General features: G+C 41.1%; 1 protein-coding gene across 2 annotated transcripts in view; it reads right to left on the minus strand.

Moving 5' to 3' along the window:
- Positions 1 to 1,427: 1,427 nt before the first annotated feature.
- The window catches only part of FARSB (phenylalanyl-tRNA synthetase subunit beta), a 67,897-nt gene continuing 54,977 nt past the window's right edge, over positions 1,428 to 14,347 (minus strand). For both annotated transcript variants that reach the window (XM_079923722.1, XM_079923723.1), the window contains exon 17: positions 1,428 to 3,672. In XM_079923722.1, coding sequence (XP_079779848.1) covers positions 3,521 to 3,672 — 152 coding nt within the window. In that variant the 3' untranslated portion in view covers positions 1,428 to 3,520. The remainder of the gene's footprint in view (positions 3,673 to 14,347) is intronic.

A 14,347-nucleotide genomic window follows, 5' to 3' on the forward strand; every position in this document is an offset into this window, starting at 1 on the left:
GGTGCACGGGCTTAGTTGCTCTGTTGCATGTGGGATCTTCCCGGACCAGGGCTCGAACCCGTGTCTGCTGCATTAGCAGGTGGATTCTTAACCACTGCACCACCAGGGAAGCCCCATCCTCTACTTTAAAAAAAAATTATATACATAAAATTATTCAAGCTCCTTATAGTAAGTCACAACTCAGAAGATCAGATGTCAAATGCTTTTCTTATTTAGAGGAAATATTTTGCTGAAGGCAGTTGTATTGCTTTAAGGCCACCTGTTAGCTTTTGGATGAAACAGACAAAAGAGCCAAGTCAGTACCAAGCACTGGGGTCAGTGACATTTACAGGAAACACCAAGCACAGAGGCTAACACCGAGACAAGATTGTGTGTGCTGAGCCCATCACTACCGAGGGCAGAAGCAGTGGCTAGGCGAGCTGGTTCCTAGTTAGGCTACTCCTATGTGAAAGGTAGTAGCAGAATTTCATATGCCCTGCATTGAGAAATCGAACGTACTGAGATTATATACAGCTCAAGAACAAAAGTCACATCTAAGAAATATCTAGGATATTCCAGTGTGGTATTCAGATATCTAAGACAATACCAAATGTGGATAGTTACAGTCTTGCATCTTTAGGGATGGTTTTTCATGGTCCCTAAGCCAGTGCTATTTTAGGGGGAGGCATACGGAAGTCCACTGGAGCACTCTTTGTAATTGCAGAGTTGGCAACAACAGAAGGCTCATCAGCAGAGGAAGAGCTGAACAAATTATGGACATCCACGCGATAGGACTTTGTATCATTTAAAAGGTAGGTAGGTCTAAAGGTACTGGCCTGGAAAAATGGGACATATTAAGTGAAATGTCATGAAATACACTATAGAAAATAGAAACCAGTAAGTAAAGCATGACCCTAAAGCTGAGCATGTGTGTGGGTCTGACTGTCTAAGGAAAACGTCAGAAACAACGTGAACTGTTAACAATGGTTAGTTACTTCAGAGGATTGCGGAAGGAAGGGTAAATTAGGTTGGGATGGTCTTACTTTGTACAGTTTTTTAAAGTAGTGAAGTTTTAATTTTTTGTGTTTTTTAGTATTTTATATATAAAAAACAAAACTGGTTAAAAAAAGAAAACCTCAGCATTTGGGTAAGTAGGTAAATAATGCCAAACACTGAGTGACCCATGGGCTCTACGTCACTCTTACTAGGTGTCACAAACCCCCGTTTTAGCCATGTGACATCTGGGCACATTATTAATCTCTGTCAATTGTTCTCATCCTATAAGACAGGGAGAATCCCTATTCTAACTCCCTCCTACAATTGTTAAACCAAGAAATTAAAATGTTGAGACAAAATCGCATGTGAAAGTACTTTATAAACTGAAGAGTAATGCAAGAATGTCAGGCTGCAGAAGTTATCTGTAAGCTAGAACAGGACTCAATTATATCTAATTCCTCTTTTAATACGAGGGCTCCCAGTTTTTGCTACACAGGTGTGTCTTCTCCAGTAAAAGCTTTCTGGCAGGCAGTGCCCACAGACTGTTCTGGCTCCAGTTCAAATGCCTCACGGGGGCGAGTGTAAGACGATCTGGCTGCGGAGCCTCCACTCTAAGCCGAAGATTCGTTTCTTCTTCTTCTCATGTACCCGATATTGTTATTCTTCCTGCTGTCTCCTGCTTCAGAGGGCAGAAACCTCCACATGATGGATGGAGTTGATCTTCTTACCCCTTTCATGCTGGGATATACAGTTAGGTATCACTGGGTTTTTCATTACAAGTTGTTTCTGACCATCCAAAAATTATCCAGGTGGCTGGCTGCTAACAGAACTCATGGCTCCACCCACTTCAACAATGGCTATCACATGACTCACCCTGATTTCAATCATAGCGAACTTGAAACTGGGGGAGAATGTCTCACTAACGGTAGTGGACCAGTAAGCCATCATGTGCAGACATGCCGATTCTAAAATTCATGCTTTTACCCTTTGTGTGCATCTGCTGGTGTTCGTATTAAAATACAACATGTTGCATTAATTTTTCACTCCCAGCTTTACTGAGGTGTAACCTACATTTTAACAACCTCCTTAATTAAGGTATAGATATTTCCATCACCCCAAAGAGTTTCCTCTTAACTCTCTGCAGTCAATTTCCCTTCCACAGGCTCTAGCCAGTCAATCAATTTGACTTTTCTAGAACTTCATATAAATGGAATCACTTGTAGTCTTGCATCTGGCTTCTTGGACTTAGTGTTTTGAGATTCATTCATGTTGTTCTGAGTATCAGTCGTTTTTTTTTGGCGGAGAAGCATTCCATAGTATAGATATACTATAATTTGTTTATCCATTCATCTGTTTGAATAACACTGCTGTGAACATTTGCATAAAAATCTTTGTATGGCCATATGAGTAGAGTAAACCTAGGAGTAGAATGGCTAGATGGCAGATGTATGTTTCATGATTTAACATATTGCAAAACTATTTTCCAAAGTGGCCGTTATCCCTTTACATTCCCACCAGCCACACATGAAAGTTCCAGTCTTGCCAACACTTGGTATAGTCAGTCTTTTTTAATTTTAGCCATATTAATTCGTATTTATTTTTTTCTTTGCATTTCCCTGATGACTAATGATGTTGAGCATCTTTTCATGTGCTTATTTCATTTATCTTCTTTTGGGAAATGTCTGTTCACATCTTTTGTCCGTTTTTTAAAAACTGGGTTGTCAAAAAAAAAAACAAAAAAAAACTGGGTTGTCTTAAGTTATAAGAAATCTATGAATGCTGGACACAAACCTTCTGACGAGCATTATTTTTAATGGGCGTATCTCACTTCATTACTGAAATGTAAGGATCAGCTTACAATGGGATTGGGAAGGAGGAGATGGCAGTCTGTACGTTCACAAATCTTGCTAAGCTGGACATTGCTGCCCTGATTCAAGGTAGTAATATTAGTATTAGGTGCAGCAAAAGCTCCATAAACAAAATTCTTGTCTATCCTTATTAGCTATTTCTACAGGGACTTACCACAGAGTAGCCAATACCGATGCACCCTCAAATACTTTGAATATATGTGCATTTTTCTTTCACTTTAAGATGACTTCAAAGGCTGTAACTATTACACCATCACTAATTCTTAAAAGTTTTCTAAAAATGCTGTTATTGTTTCCCAGTGATGAACATGCATCAAACATAGAAAATAAGAACTAAAAATTCTTAGTTAATCTCGTACGTGTGCTCTAATCAGCTATCTCATTTCATCAGGGAAAAGAACAGGATTCTGTCCTGCAGACGTGATGGTGAGAGGCTCTGATGTGTGGAGAGCTTCTCTGTTTCTCAGAACAGCTCCTGGCCCCCCACTGGGCTCTCACGTACAAGCTGGCCTGATGCGGGGATGGCAGTACCACCCACGGAGCCAGACACTGCTTTCTACTTTATTCAACATTCATGCACAAGCACAAGTGGACTGACTTACTGTGGGGACAACTAAAGGGCACCTAGGAGGAGAGAGGGACCTTCGGGGCGAGAACCACACAACAGAGACCCATCTTCACAAAAACGGCTCAATGTTGATTTCCACGCAGGAGCAGGGCATGGTCAGCTCGAATTTGGTGATAACATCAGGATGAAGGACCCCCAGCTTCCCGATGCTCTGACCCCGGGCAAAGATCTCAGCACATCGCCCGGGGAAGAATGCAGGGCCTGAAAAACAGGGAGAGAAAAATCAACGTTTCTCCTGGAAAAAATGTCAATAGACAGTCTACTTTGAAAAATAACTATTCTTCTTTAAACCACTGGCCATGAAATAAGAGTGCTCCCTCACACTTTCTGGTCTTAAAAAGAAGCATTTGAGACAGCTAGTGGGAAGCAGCCGCATAGCACAGGGAGATCAGCTCGGTGCTTGTGACCACCTAGAGGGGTGAGATAAGGAGGGTGGGAGGGAGGGAGACGCAAGAGGGAAGAGATATGGGGCTATATGTATATGTATAACTGATTCACTTTGTTATAAAGCAAGAAACTAACACACCATTGTAAAGCAATTATACTCCAATAAAGATGTTGAAAAAAAGAAGCATTTTATAAGGAAAGAAAAGGTTAGGGGCAAATATGAAAATCAGGGCCCTGTGTTTTTTATCACAGCGGTCCAGGAAGGATGAAGAAAAGGAGGCTGAAGGAGCAGGGGTGGGAGAAGACTTGGGAAGTATGCAGATGTGGAACTGCTCTACAGAGGACAAAGGGAAAAATGAAATGTAAAACCAACGACTTTGCCTGGGAAGAACCTGTTTTGAAACAGGTTTTTCCATAGTAATACTTGCTGGATTAAAGCCTACACTGAATTCATGTACTATTCAAAACATCACTCTTTTCTACCTCATTCCATAGAGAAACGCGAGCTGCACTGTCATCGGCAGGCGTAGGCCTTGTACCAGAATGTGACCCACATTCATTCCTGTGGGAAAGAGAACTTCCTAAGCAGTTCTGGCACATCTACTGTAAACCCGCAGCAGAGGCTAGCCCCAGAGCAAGGCTGGGTTGGCCTCTGATCTACTCAAGACAGGCAGAAGCTTCCCTCCCCATCTGGGTGCCAAGGCATGGCTATGGCTTACTAACCCAGTAACAGTTCTTGAGGTTTAAACAGCTAAAAACAAGCGAGCAGACAAACGTACAGGCCCACTGCAGAGTCACTAAGTTACCAGTGCCACAGGGACGCATCAACGCTCCATACTCCACTGAGGTTAACGCCAATGCTGACTCACTTCTCTCATCACCAACTTGTAAAGGGATTAGGTCCGCAGCTCCTGACTGATTCACCCAAAACATCTACTGGCATCAACTATAAAATGCCGAGCCACAAGCCTCCAGCCCGCCATTTCAGAGTGAGTGCGTTAGTTATGAAAGAGTAAACTTCTGAGTCTCTACTAATGGTTCCAAGGTCAGCATAAGGAAGAAACACAGAACTGTGTGTGTGTGTGTGTGCGCATGCGCGCGCTACCATTAAGTCAGCACCCGTCACACCACAGAGACACAGGACGACTATACAGAAGGATGTTTTCCTGAAAAATGTTTTTAACTGTCATTCTTAAATAACCCCAAAGCAACCTGGTTGAATTATAAGGTGGCCTTGTTTCTCACATGCCCCCAAACTAAATAATTCTGCTTCACCATTAAAGCAAAAATTTCAATGAACTGCATTTGAAGTTCATAATTGTTTGGCTACGTGCATTAATCCACACTTGGAGAGAGGGATCAAATAAAATAATACAGAAACCATACTGCATCGATAATGTACAGCCTAAGAGAGAGACAAATATTGCTAAATCTGACAAAGATGGCATGTTTTAATTCTGTCAAAATAAAAAACCTAACTTAAAAGATAAAACCAGGCCAAAAATGAAACACAGAAGTTGTACTCCCTGGAGGTCCAGTGGTTAAGACTCCATGCTCCCAATGCAGGGGGCATGGGTTCAATGCCTGGTCGGGGAACTAAGATCCTGCATGCCATACAGTGTGGGCCCCCCCCCAAAAAAAGACCACCCCCCCTCTGCCACCAAATAAATATTCACATGACAAGTCTGTAAAAGTGTTGGTGGTAAGTGGTATAACCAAGAATCAGAGCTGAAAGGCCTGCCCCAAAGTCATTTATTCCATCACCCCTGGCACCCCTTATACAGAATTACATCTGAATAAACTACACTATCTGAAAAAGATACCAGATTATTTTTTTCTTTTTCCAGATTATTTTTAAAGGCCATTCAGAGAGGAAGTTTTCGAGAACTTCCCTGATAACCTTGCTATGTTTAAGAATCCTCACTGTACCCAAATCCTTCCTTTTTATCTATCTTCAAATTCCAATGTGATTGGATTCATTTTAACTGAAGCATAAAACCAAACTATTTGAGAATCTAAGCCAGATGCGCTAGCTCTGACAGTGTTAGCAATAAAGCCTAAGAGATAGGAACTTAGAATTTGTACGTCATAAAGCAACTTTCTGAATCAGAGCTTTTTAAGCAAAATTCAGTCACGTTCTTCTTCAGCTGGCAAGCATGATAAGCCAGCTGGACCTCTCTCTCTCCAGAAGTTTGCACCAAACTGCTGAAGCTCACTAACCAGCTAAATACTTGGTCAAACAAAAGAATATTCATATCATTAAACAGAATTTTCCCCCTTTCCGAAGAAAAGCAAAAAGAACTGAAATTCATATTATGCATTATTTAAAACATATCCAGGTGTGGGAACATTCTAAATGACACCTGTCAAAAGCTCTCAGCCCAGCACGGACCCGTCCCAGTCACTACAGCATCCTAAACTGTCCCGGGTCAGAGGCCCTCCCCACAGAGGAGCTGCTTCGCAGTGAAGCAGGCACCAAAGGGGTCCTCTGCCCTCTCATCCAATGCTAACGCTCCCCTTCCCATCCACATGTGAAAATTAAGCCCAATAATGCGATTTCTGTATAAACTCCACTTTGCCGGAAACCGCACATTTTAACCGGTGATGACAATTTTAACTTTCTTGCCATTTTTCATTTCTACAGGGTCTTAAGATTTGCTGATTGATGCCTCTGTTGAGTTACAGCAAGGCTAAAGGTCTCTCCTTCAGACAAACCGAGAGGCACACAGAAGTGCCTTCAAGTCTGTAAGGGGCCCAGAGAGAAACTGTACCACCTGACTGATGTATGTGAACTAGAAATACCGAGAGACAATTTTAAGTTACTAGAACATAAGCATTTCTCAGTGCTTTTAAAAAATCTTTATGGTTCAAACCAAACTTTGCAGACAGAAGTGAATGGCTTCAAAGAAGGGCAGATGAAAAAGAGAATTGCTTCACTAACAAAAAAAAGGGAACACACCCCACTAAGGCAGCAATTAGGCCCGAGTTCAAAGATGAGAGCATCTCCTCCATCAGCAGGAGGGGAGCTCAGCGGATCAATGTGATCACAATGCTCTAGTTAGGACCAAGGCAACTTAAATCAGAGTCTTTCCAGAAGTAAAAGAAGTCACATCTGAATGGAACCTAAATATGGGTCTAGGCTTAGGAAAAATCAGACCTGGATGGTAGCCAGAGGCTACTTTGATCTCATTAGCAAACAAAAATATTTCTGGACAAGAGCAGCCTGCTGTGTCCAGAGTCATAAAGCTGCCAATTCAAGGGAAATCATGCTGCCTTGTGAGTGCGAATTCTGAAATTCAAATTCTACACAGTACCTTCCTTTTCTTTTAATCACCCATCTAGGCCCAAACAGAGTTCTGGTTTACTGTTGTACCAAGGTACATAAATACTACAATTTTCAACCTGTGCCCAAAACACTCTCCAGCAAAAAGCCTCTCGGCCCACTTTTCTATCTCGTTCCTTATACCGTTTAAACCCTCAGCTTTGCTGGTATCCATCACAGCAAAATGGCTTCGAACGGAAAACAGACTTGAGAAAAATAGTGTCCTCTGTTGAAGTACATGTGGAAACCCAGACAAAAGAAACATCAGTTAAGCACAAACAAGAATTTAATTTCCAGAACTTAGTGGGGTGTAAGTAAGTCCCTTAATTAAAGCTTTTGTAGCATCTCCTCAAAGTCTATAATTGTCTCTCTGTGCTCAAACGGCAGGACCACTTTGAGGACCTTGGGGGCAATTCTTGGGCCAGTAATCAGCACAGCACCCAGTCTTCAGCACATTTTCTGGCTAATTGACCTTCAAAGAGTTTGTGAGCTCCCTCTCTTGCTCGTTGCCAAACACCTTTCACAGTTTCTTTTTGCCCCCGTCTTTCTTTTGGAGTAATATTATAGGCCCAAAGTTCGGATAAGCTTTACACATAGAGTTATTCCTATAATTTTGTGAAGCATCGGAAGTAGAAGCTTAAGGCGGTAACTGAGCAGACCCTTAATCTGAAAGCTCCATGGTGTTATCAAGCATGAGGCTTAATTCCTTAATCTTTAATACCCCTGCCATTGGCTGTTTTCAACTAATTCATCTGGTATTTTATATAATCCATCTCTAAAAATCATCCACTCATACAATTTTACTTTTCCCTTTCTTCACATTACTAATACATACTTTGGGGTTCAAATCCACATACTGTAACTGCCTTCAATCTGGTACTTTATCAAATTTTCCATAATAAAAAGAACAAAATTAAAAGGAGGGTGGGGAACACTGGAAAAGGAATGTCAGTGTATCCCATACACCACAGCCAATAATAGAAGCGATCATCATGAGCTTTAATAAAAATAACCACACATAAGTCCCCAAATTCAGGGACAAAACACAAAATGCGGAATTATATAAATATAGTAAGCCACTGGGCCAACAGAATGTGTTTTAAATCTGTTCTAAATAACTGATGATGTATTATGGGGTGGGAGGAAGGAGTAATCACTTAATAGGCTGACTCTAGGGCTGGCATCTACCCAAACCCTATCCTTTCCTCCCCCGGGGCCCTAATTCTAATACAATTAGATACATATAAAATTATCCATTCCACCGTCCAGTAACCCATCCTAGGAAATCACACAAAGGGAAAAAAATAAAATAAAACCCAATGTTCCATTCTGGAGTGAAACTGACAGAGTAGGTGACTGGCCAAGAGTATAATGGGGCTGCAATTATAATTTCCCACGCAGGACTTTCTTCTGGTCTCCTACCACTTTCTGAAAATGTAGTAACCATAACTAACTATGCCACCAGCACATCAACCTCACTTTCCTTTTCTAAATAATGTTAATTTAAAGGAAAAAACAAAACAAAACAAAATATAAGGCTTAAAAAAAACCCCCAAAAACCCGACCACACACTTATAACGTGAGCAGGGTATAATTCTTAAGGGTGGTTGTTCTCTAAGTTTTAGAACCAGGAGTTTTGGAGTGCCTCAGTGGAATGAGGGAGCACCCAGGGCGGAAAAGGCACAATGTAGATAAGACAGGAACTTATAAAAAGAAAAGGTTTAGGAATATGAGGAGGAAAAATTGGCATAACTACCACGATATAAACACACACATTTTTTTCAGATCTTAGTACACTCCGGGTTGGAAGAGAAGTTCTCTGCAAAGACCATTTAATTTGTAAATGGAGACTGAATAATTTCCAACTGGTAATATAAAACACCCATTTCCCCCCAGATATATACAAGTCTTCACCTTATATCTGAAGTGAAGTATTTATGGTACCTAAAGTCTTTAAAGAGAGGGGACCTAATCCCTTGAGTTTAATGGCTATCTTTCATCCCTTTCTGAAGATCAAAAGAAAGAAAAACCCCTTACACAACTTTACAGTGCTAATCCCAACACACCTGCAGACTTCGTTAACCCTTAACGCAGAGGCAAGTGGACGGGAGAGGAGCACTGGGCCCACCTACACCCACAACACGGACGCAGAGCGGGAGCCTGCGCTCACAGGAGGAAGCCCTTAGGATCTAGTTTAAAGTCTGATCTTAACTGTCTCTCATACACACATACTCATATTTCATAACCTGAAGAGGGTCAAGAATGTTAGGAGAGGGTCTTCCCTGGTGGCACAGTGGCTAAGAATCCGCCTGCCAATGCAGGGGACACGGGTTCGAGCCCTGGTCCGGGAAGATCCCACATGCCGTGGAGCAACTAAGCCCGTGCGCCACAACTACTGAGCCTGTGCTCTATAGCCCGCGAACCACAACTACTGAGCCCGCGCTCCTAGAGCCGGTGCTCCGCAACAAGAGAAGCCACCACAATGAGAAGCCTGCGCACCATAATGAAGAGTACCCCCGCTCACCGCCATTAGAGAAAGCCCACGCAGCAACAAAGACCCAACACGGCCCAAAATAAAAACAAATAAATTTATTAAAAAGAAGCAATATAAGCCCTGAAAATTTATATTAAAAAAAAAAAGTTAGGAGAACTTAAACGTGATACATCTAGTTGCAATTTTAAATCCGTCTCAATTTTAATTTGTGTAAAACCAAAGGATTTTTAACTCTAGGTTAACAAGTGCCCTGTCTATTGGCTTGTTTTGAAAATTCCTATTCCAAAACAGTGCCATCATATCCTACATTTGTCTGGCACTTGAATCATTTCCTCCCAAGTTTTCACATTTCTTAAATGTTCATTGGACAGATACAGAATAACAACTCAAAAATAAAAGGTATGGACCATCATCCTGCCTTCCTGGGTCAATAAAATGGGTCTTTCCCAGTCTTTCATCTGATAAAAACCTTTAAAGGACAATTTCTCCAACCAAATATGAGCAAGGTATTATCAATACTTTCTCCACAGTTATAGTAAAATAATAAAACAACAACAATAGAGAGACTGTTCTAGGGCTAATTAAAGGAAAGAATGGAAATGTAGAGTGTTTGAGACTGCATCTGTAATTTCACAATTAGTTAACCTACTCAATTGAGACCTTTGGCCAGCATGGAATAAACATAACCTCAAACATGTCATTATCATAGATGTGCTGTAGTTTCAGAATTAAACTTCAGCAGACAAGTAGGGAGTGTAGAAGAATAACAGAATAATGAGATTGTGAAAACAAAGTACGCTGCTTTCTACTCATCTCCTTCCATCCCCAGTAAAGGGAGTGACTTGGTCCCAGTGCAGCCCTGGCCAAGCCCCAAGGACAGGCAAATTACAGATGGAAAAAGTGAAGCACAAGGAGATTAGGGGACTTGCCCGAGGCAAGCAATAGCATAGGCCAGAGAGTGAACACCTCTGTGTGTGGCCCCAAGGCACAGAAGGCCTAGGGAATAGTGTTTTCAAACTTTTGGTCAAGCTGTCCATTTCATGTTTGCAAACCTCCTCTGGTTTAAAATTAAATAAACAAAACCTTTAAAAAAAAAAAAAAGACTGACAACCTCTAGCCTTAGGGCATAACCAAGTATGCTCTATAATATTGTTAACACACCATGATATAGACAAAACCTAGAGCTTTCCAGGGAAGACAGAACTACATTTTTAAAAATCCCATATAACACAGGCATCCTTAAAGAATAAGTTCCAGATTCCTGAAACAAGACTGGAATAATTTAAACAGATAAATAAGCACCACAGTGACACCATCTAAAACGGCGAAGAAAAAGAGCTGCTACGTTAGACCCTGCCCTGCGGCAGAGACTGCTTCTGAACCATTTAAACTCCCGCAGAATCTTAAAACTGGAAATGACCCTGGCAGTGATTTTGTCCATGCCTTTATTTCTAATATGAGAAAATGGATACCAAAGAGGTTAAGAAAACCATACAGCCAGGTAACAGCAGAGCTGAGAACCCAGTTCCTTCCTGAACCCCAGTCTGTGACTCTTTTATATAATGCTGACTTCCTGAAGGGCAGACCTAGTATCTACCCAGAGGGTACTCTGGACAGTGATCACCCATTCCAAAATGCTGTCCCAACTTCTTATATCTGCCTCTCCCAACAACACTGTGGTACAGACAGGACAGACATTATCATTCCCATTTTACAGATGAACAAACTGGCATAAAGGAATTAAGTCCTAAATCACATGGGCTAACACAACAGAAGGACCTGACCCAACACACAAGAGTTACGGTTACTATATCACAGTTGATCATGCCTCCTAGGGCTCAACAAAATGTATTCTTCCCTATCATTTTTTTTTTTTTTTTTTTTGCAGTACGCGGGCCTCTCACCGCTGTGGCCTCTCCCGTTGCGGAGCACAGGCTCCGGACGTGAAGGCTCAGTGGCCATGGCTCACGGGCCCAGCCACTCCACGGCATGTGGGATCCTCCCGGACCAGGGCACGAACCCGCATCCCCTTCATCGGCAGGCGGACTCCCAACCACGACGCCACCAGGGAAGCCCCTCCCTATCATTTTAATTAGCGTCTGTACCATCTTAACATCTGCTTTTTCAACTTAGTTTATAATTCACGTTTATCATATGCCATTATATTTATATGTAGTAGTCTGCCAAATTGTTCTTGAAGTATTTTATGTTGGAGTTGTTTCCAATTATCCACTGTTATAAATAGGGCTCCTGTAACATATATGTTACTTGTTGCTCTTTTTTGGTTTCTTCCTTTTGCCAAAGGTAGTACCATACAAGTAAAACAATGCCAATTATTGTACAGTTCAATTACATATCAAAATGTTAAAGAGTGGACTTCTAGCAATGGTAGTACCAACAAACCACAAACTTAATATAAGATTATACTGATCTTATTTTGTACAACACTGATTTTTTAAAAATTTTCCCTTGCATAGTACCAACTACTTACTACCTTTTTTTCAGTTCCACTGGTGGAAAAAAAAAAAGCATCAAAGCCCAGGAAAATAATTCCAAGAGGAGATCTTTGTTCAGAGAATGCAGTTCACAAACAAGCTAGGGGCCTTTAGGGATTAAGAGAATAAGCAGAAACCCTTCCCTTCTGGAAGAAGAGTGTCAAAGTGTAGTGGCTGCGAAAACAACATTGATAAAATATTTAACAGCTACTGATGAATACTGGACACATCAAAACAGGTCTAACAGAACAGACAACAGGAAGTTCTGGAGACATTTAGAGCAAGGCATTTAATCTGATATTTCTGCTCAACTGTTTACTCTTTATGGGCTGGCTTCAACATTCAAAAGAAATAAAATTATTGTCACACGGTTTATTGTTTAAAGAAAGGCAGGTAATTAATGTCTGCCTGTTTGCTAATATACTGGGCCATGTTGCTGTTTCCTACGTTTCTTCTTTCACCTCTTCCAAACATGCTCTTTTCACATAAGGAAGTGTGTGTGTGTGGCTGTCAACTGGGTGTGGTTTCAGAAGATGGAGAGGTTTTTCTATTCCACTAAATTTGCCCCACCCTTTTTAAAGCTAATAACCTGATATTTTCATAAAGGAACCAAATTTTTTTCCTTTCACAATAAGAAAGAATGCCAAAAATTAAAGCATCTCTTAAGTTCACACTGATATGTATCAACTGAACTTCAAGTCAGGTGCTTTCCTGAAAAGAAAAGTTTTTTAAAAAGGGCAAAATGGGAACAATGAGAGTACAGGGTCCTGAAGGGGGAGGAGTGGAAGAAGGAACAACTAAGACACAAGGCTGCAAGGCTGCAAGTGTGGAGGGCTGGGGACTGAAGGCGAGCTGCCGGCCTTGTATGTGGCCTATTTGGCCTAGAAGAACCCTCGGCAGGAAGACAACGTTCCTGACCCATGACCCACCAGGGCCAGCAGGTGCTCAGAGGTATTTCCAGGAGGGGGATGGGTTGCCCTCACCCAAGCGACTATTGGCATTTATTTCTCAAGCAGGTGGAGATTAGGCCAAGCTATTGAACACTAACGTAAAGCAAAATAATCCATCAAGATCAAAACCACAACTGGGACCTCAGTGAAGTCAGATGGTCTGCCTATCATTTATATAAAAGTAGCAGGGATGCTTTAAATGAATGTCAATCTGTGGGATTCCTGCAATGTTGTAATATACTGAAGACTGTCTCTCTTAAGGCAGCATAACGGGGAGGGAAAAGATGTGCTGGCAGATGAAAGAAACTCCAAAGACAGATACCTAATGGATGTTCGATTAAAGTTCTGCCTCCCCACTGCCCCAAAGTCCACAGTAAAATATGCATTTCTAATCTTTAAACAGACTGTGAATTAATATAATATTTTTAAAAATCAGTGCAAGCATTAGTTATTTAAGGCTTCTACAGTCTTGCCTGATAAAAAGAAATACTGGGAATATGTTGGTCAAAATGTACTTTATTTTGTAGAATATTTTCCAAGTACAAAAAGAACTGAAGATAAAGCTTAAACTGTTTCTAACAATCATGTTATTAGCAGTAATATTGATATTTTGAAACAAAGATGGATAAATAGGTAATAATGTAAATTCATTAGGAACCAAGATTTTCAATGTAAAGAAAAAGAGCTAACTATAAAGACAAACATATTAAGTAAAAATCCTCTAATCCTGAATATAAATTGGAACCACCCATATGAACTCAAGGCTTTTTCATTAAAAAAAAAAAAAATTTTTTTAAAAGGTTTTCCTCTGCGTACTAAAAAGTCCTAGAAACAATGACTCACTCAGTAGCAATGAGCAACCTTAGCACCTAGATTGTGATCTAACTTTGATTTCGCACTAAAAGGAACCAGGGCCACTTGGTAATATAGCTGATTCCAGGTCTGAGGCAGAAACTATATAAGATGAGCCCAGAAATATATTTCCTATATTATCACCCACATCCAAAAAAGCATCACCATATACAACTATTTTCTCCCTTTCATTTTAGTAAGAACCTCCCTACCAATAAAAGCTTCTCAAGACTTAAAAAGTCTTCTCCTTCCCTTCCAGAATAATCCAGCCCTAAAGGGGCTGAGGAAGGAAGAAATCCTCTCACTCAAATGTGGGAACTGGGTGTCAGAGCTAAAGGGGGCAGGGAGGGCATGCACAGGTGAGAGGGGAACAGCC

Source organism: Stenella coeruleoalba (genome assembly GCF_951394435.1).
Source record: "Stenella coeruleoalba genome assembly, chromosome: 6".
In the NCBI taxonomy this organism is placed as follows: Eukaryota; Metazoa; Chordata; class Mammalia; order Artiodactyla; family Delphinidae; genus Stenella; species Stenella coeruleoalba.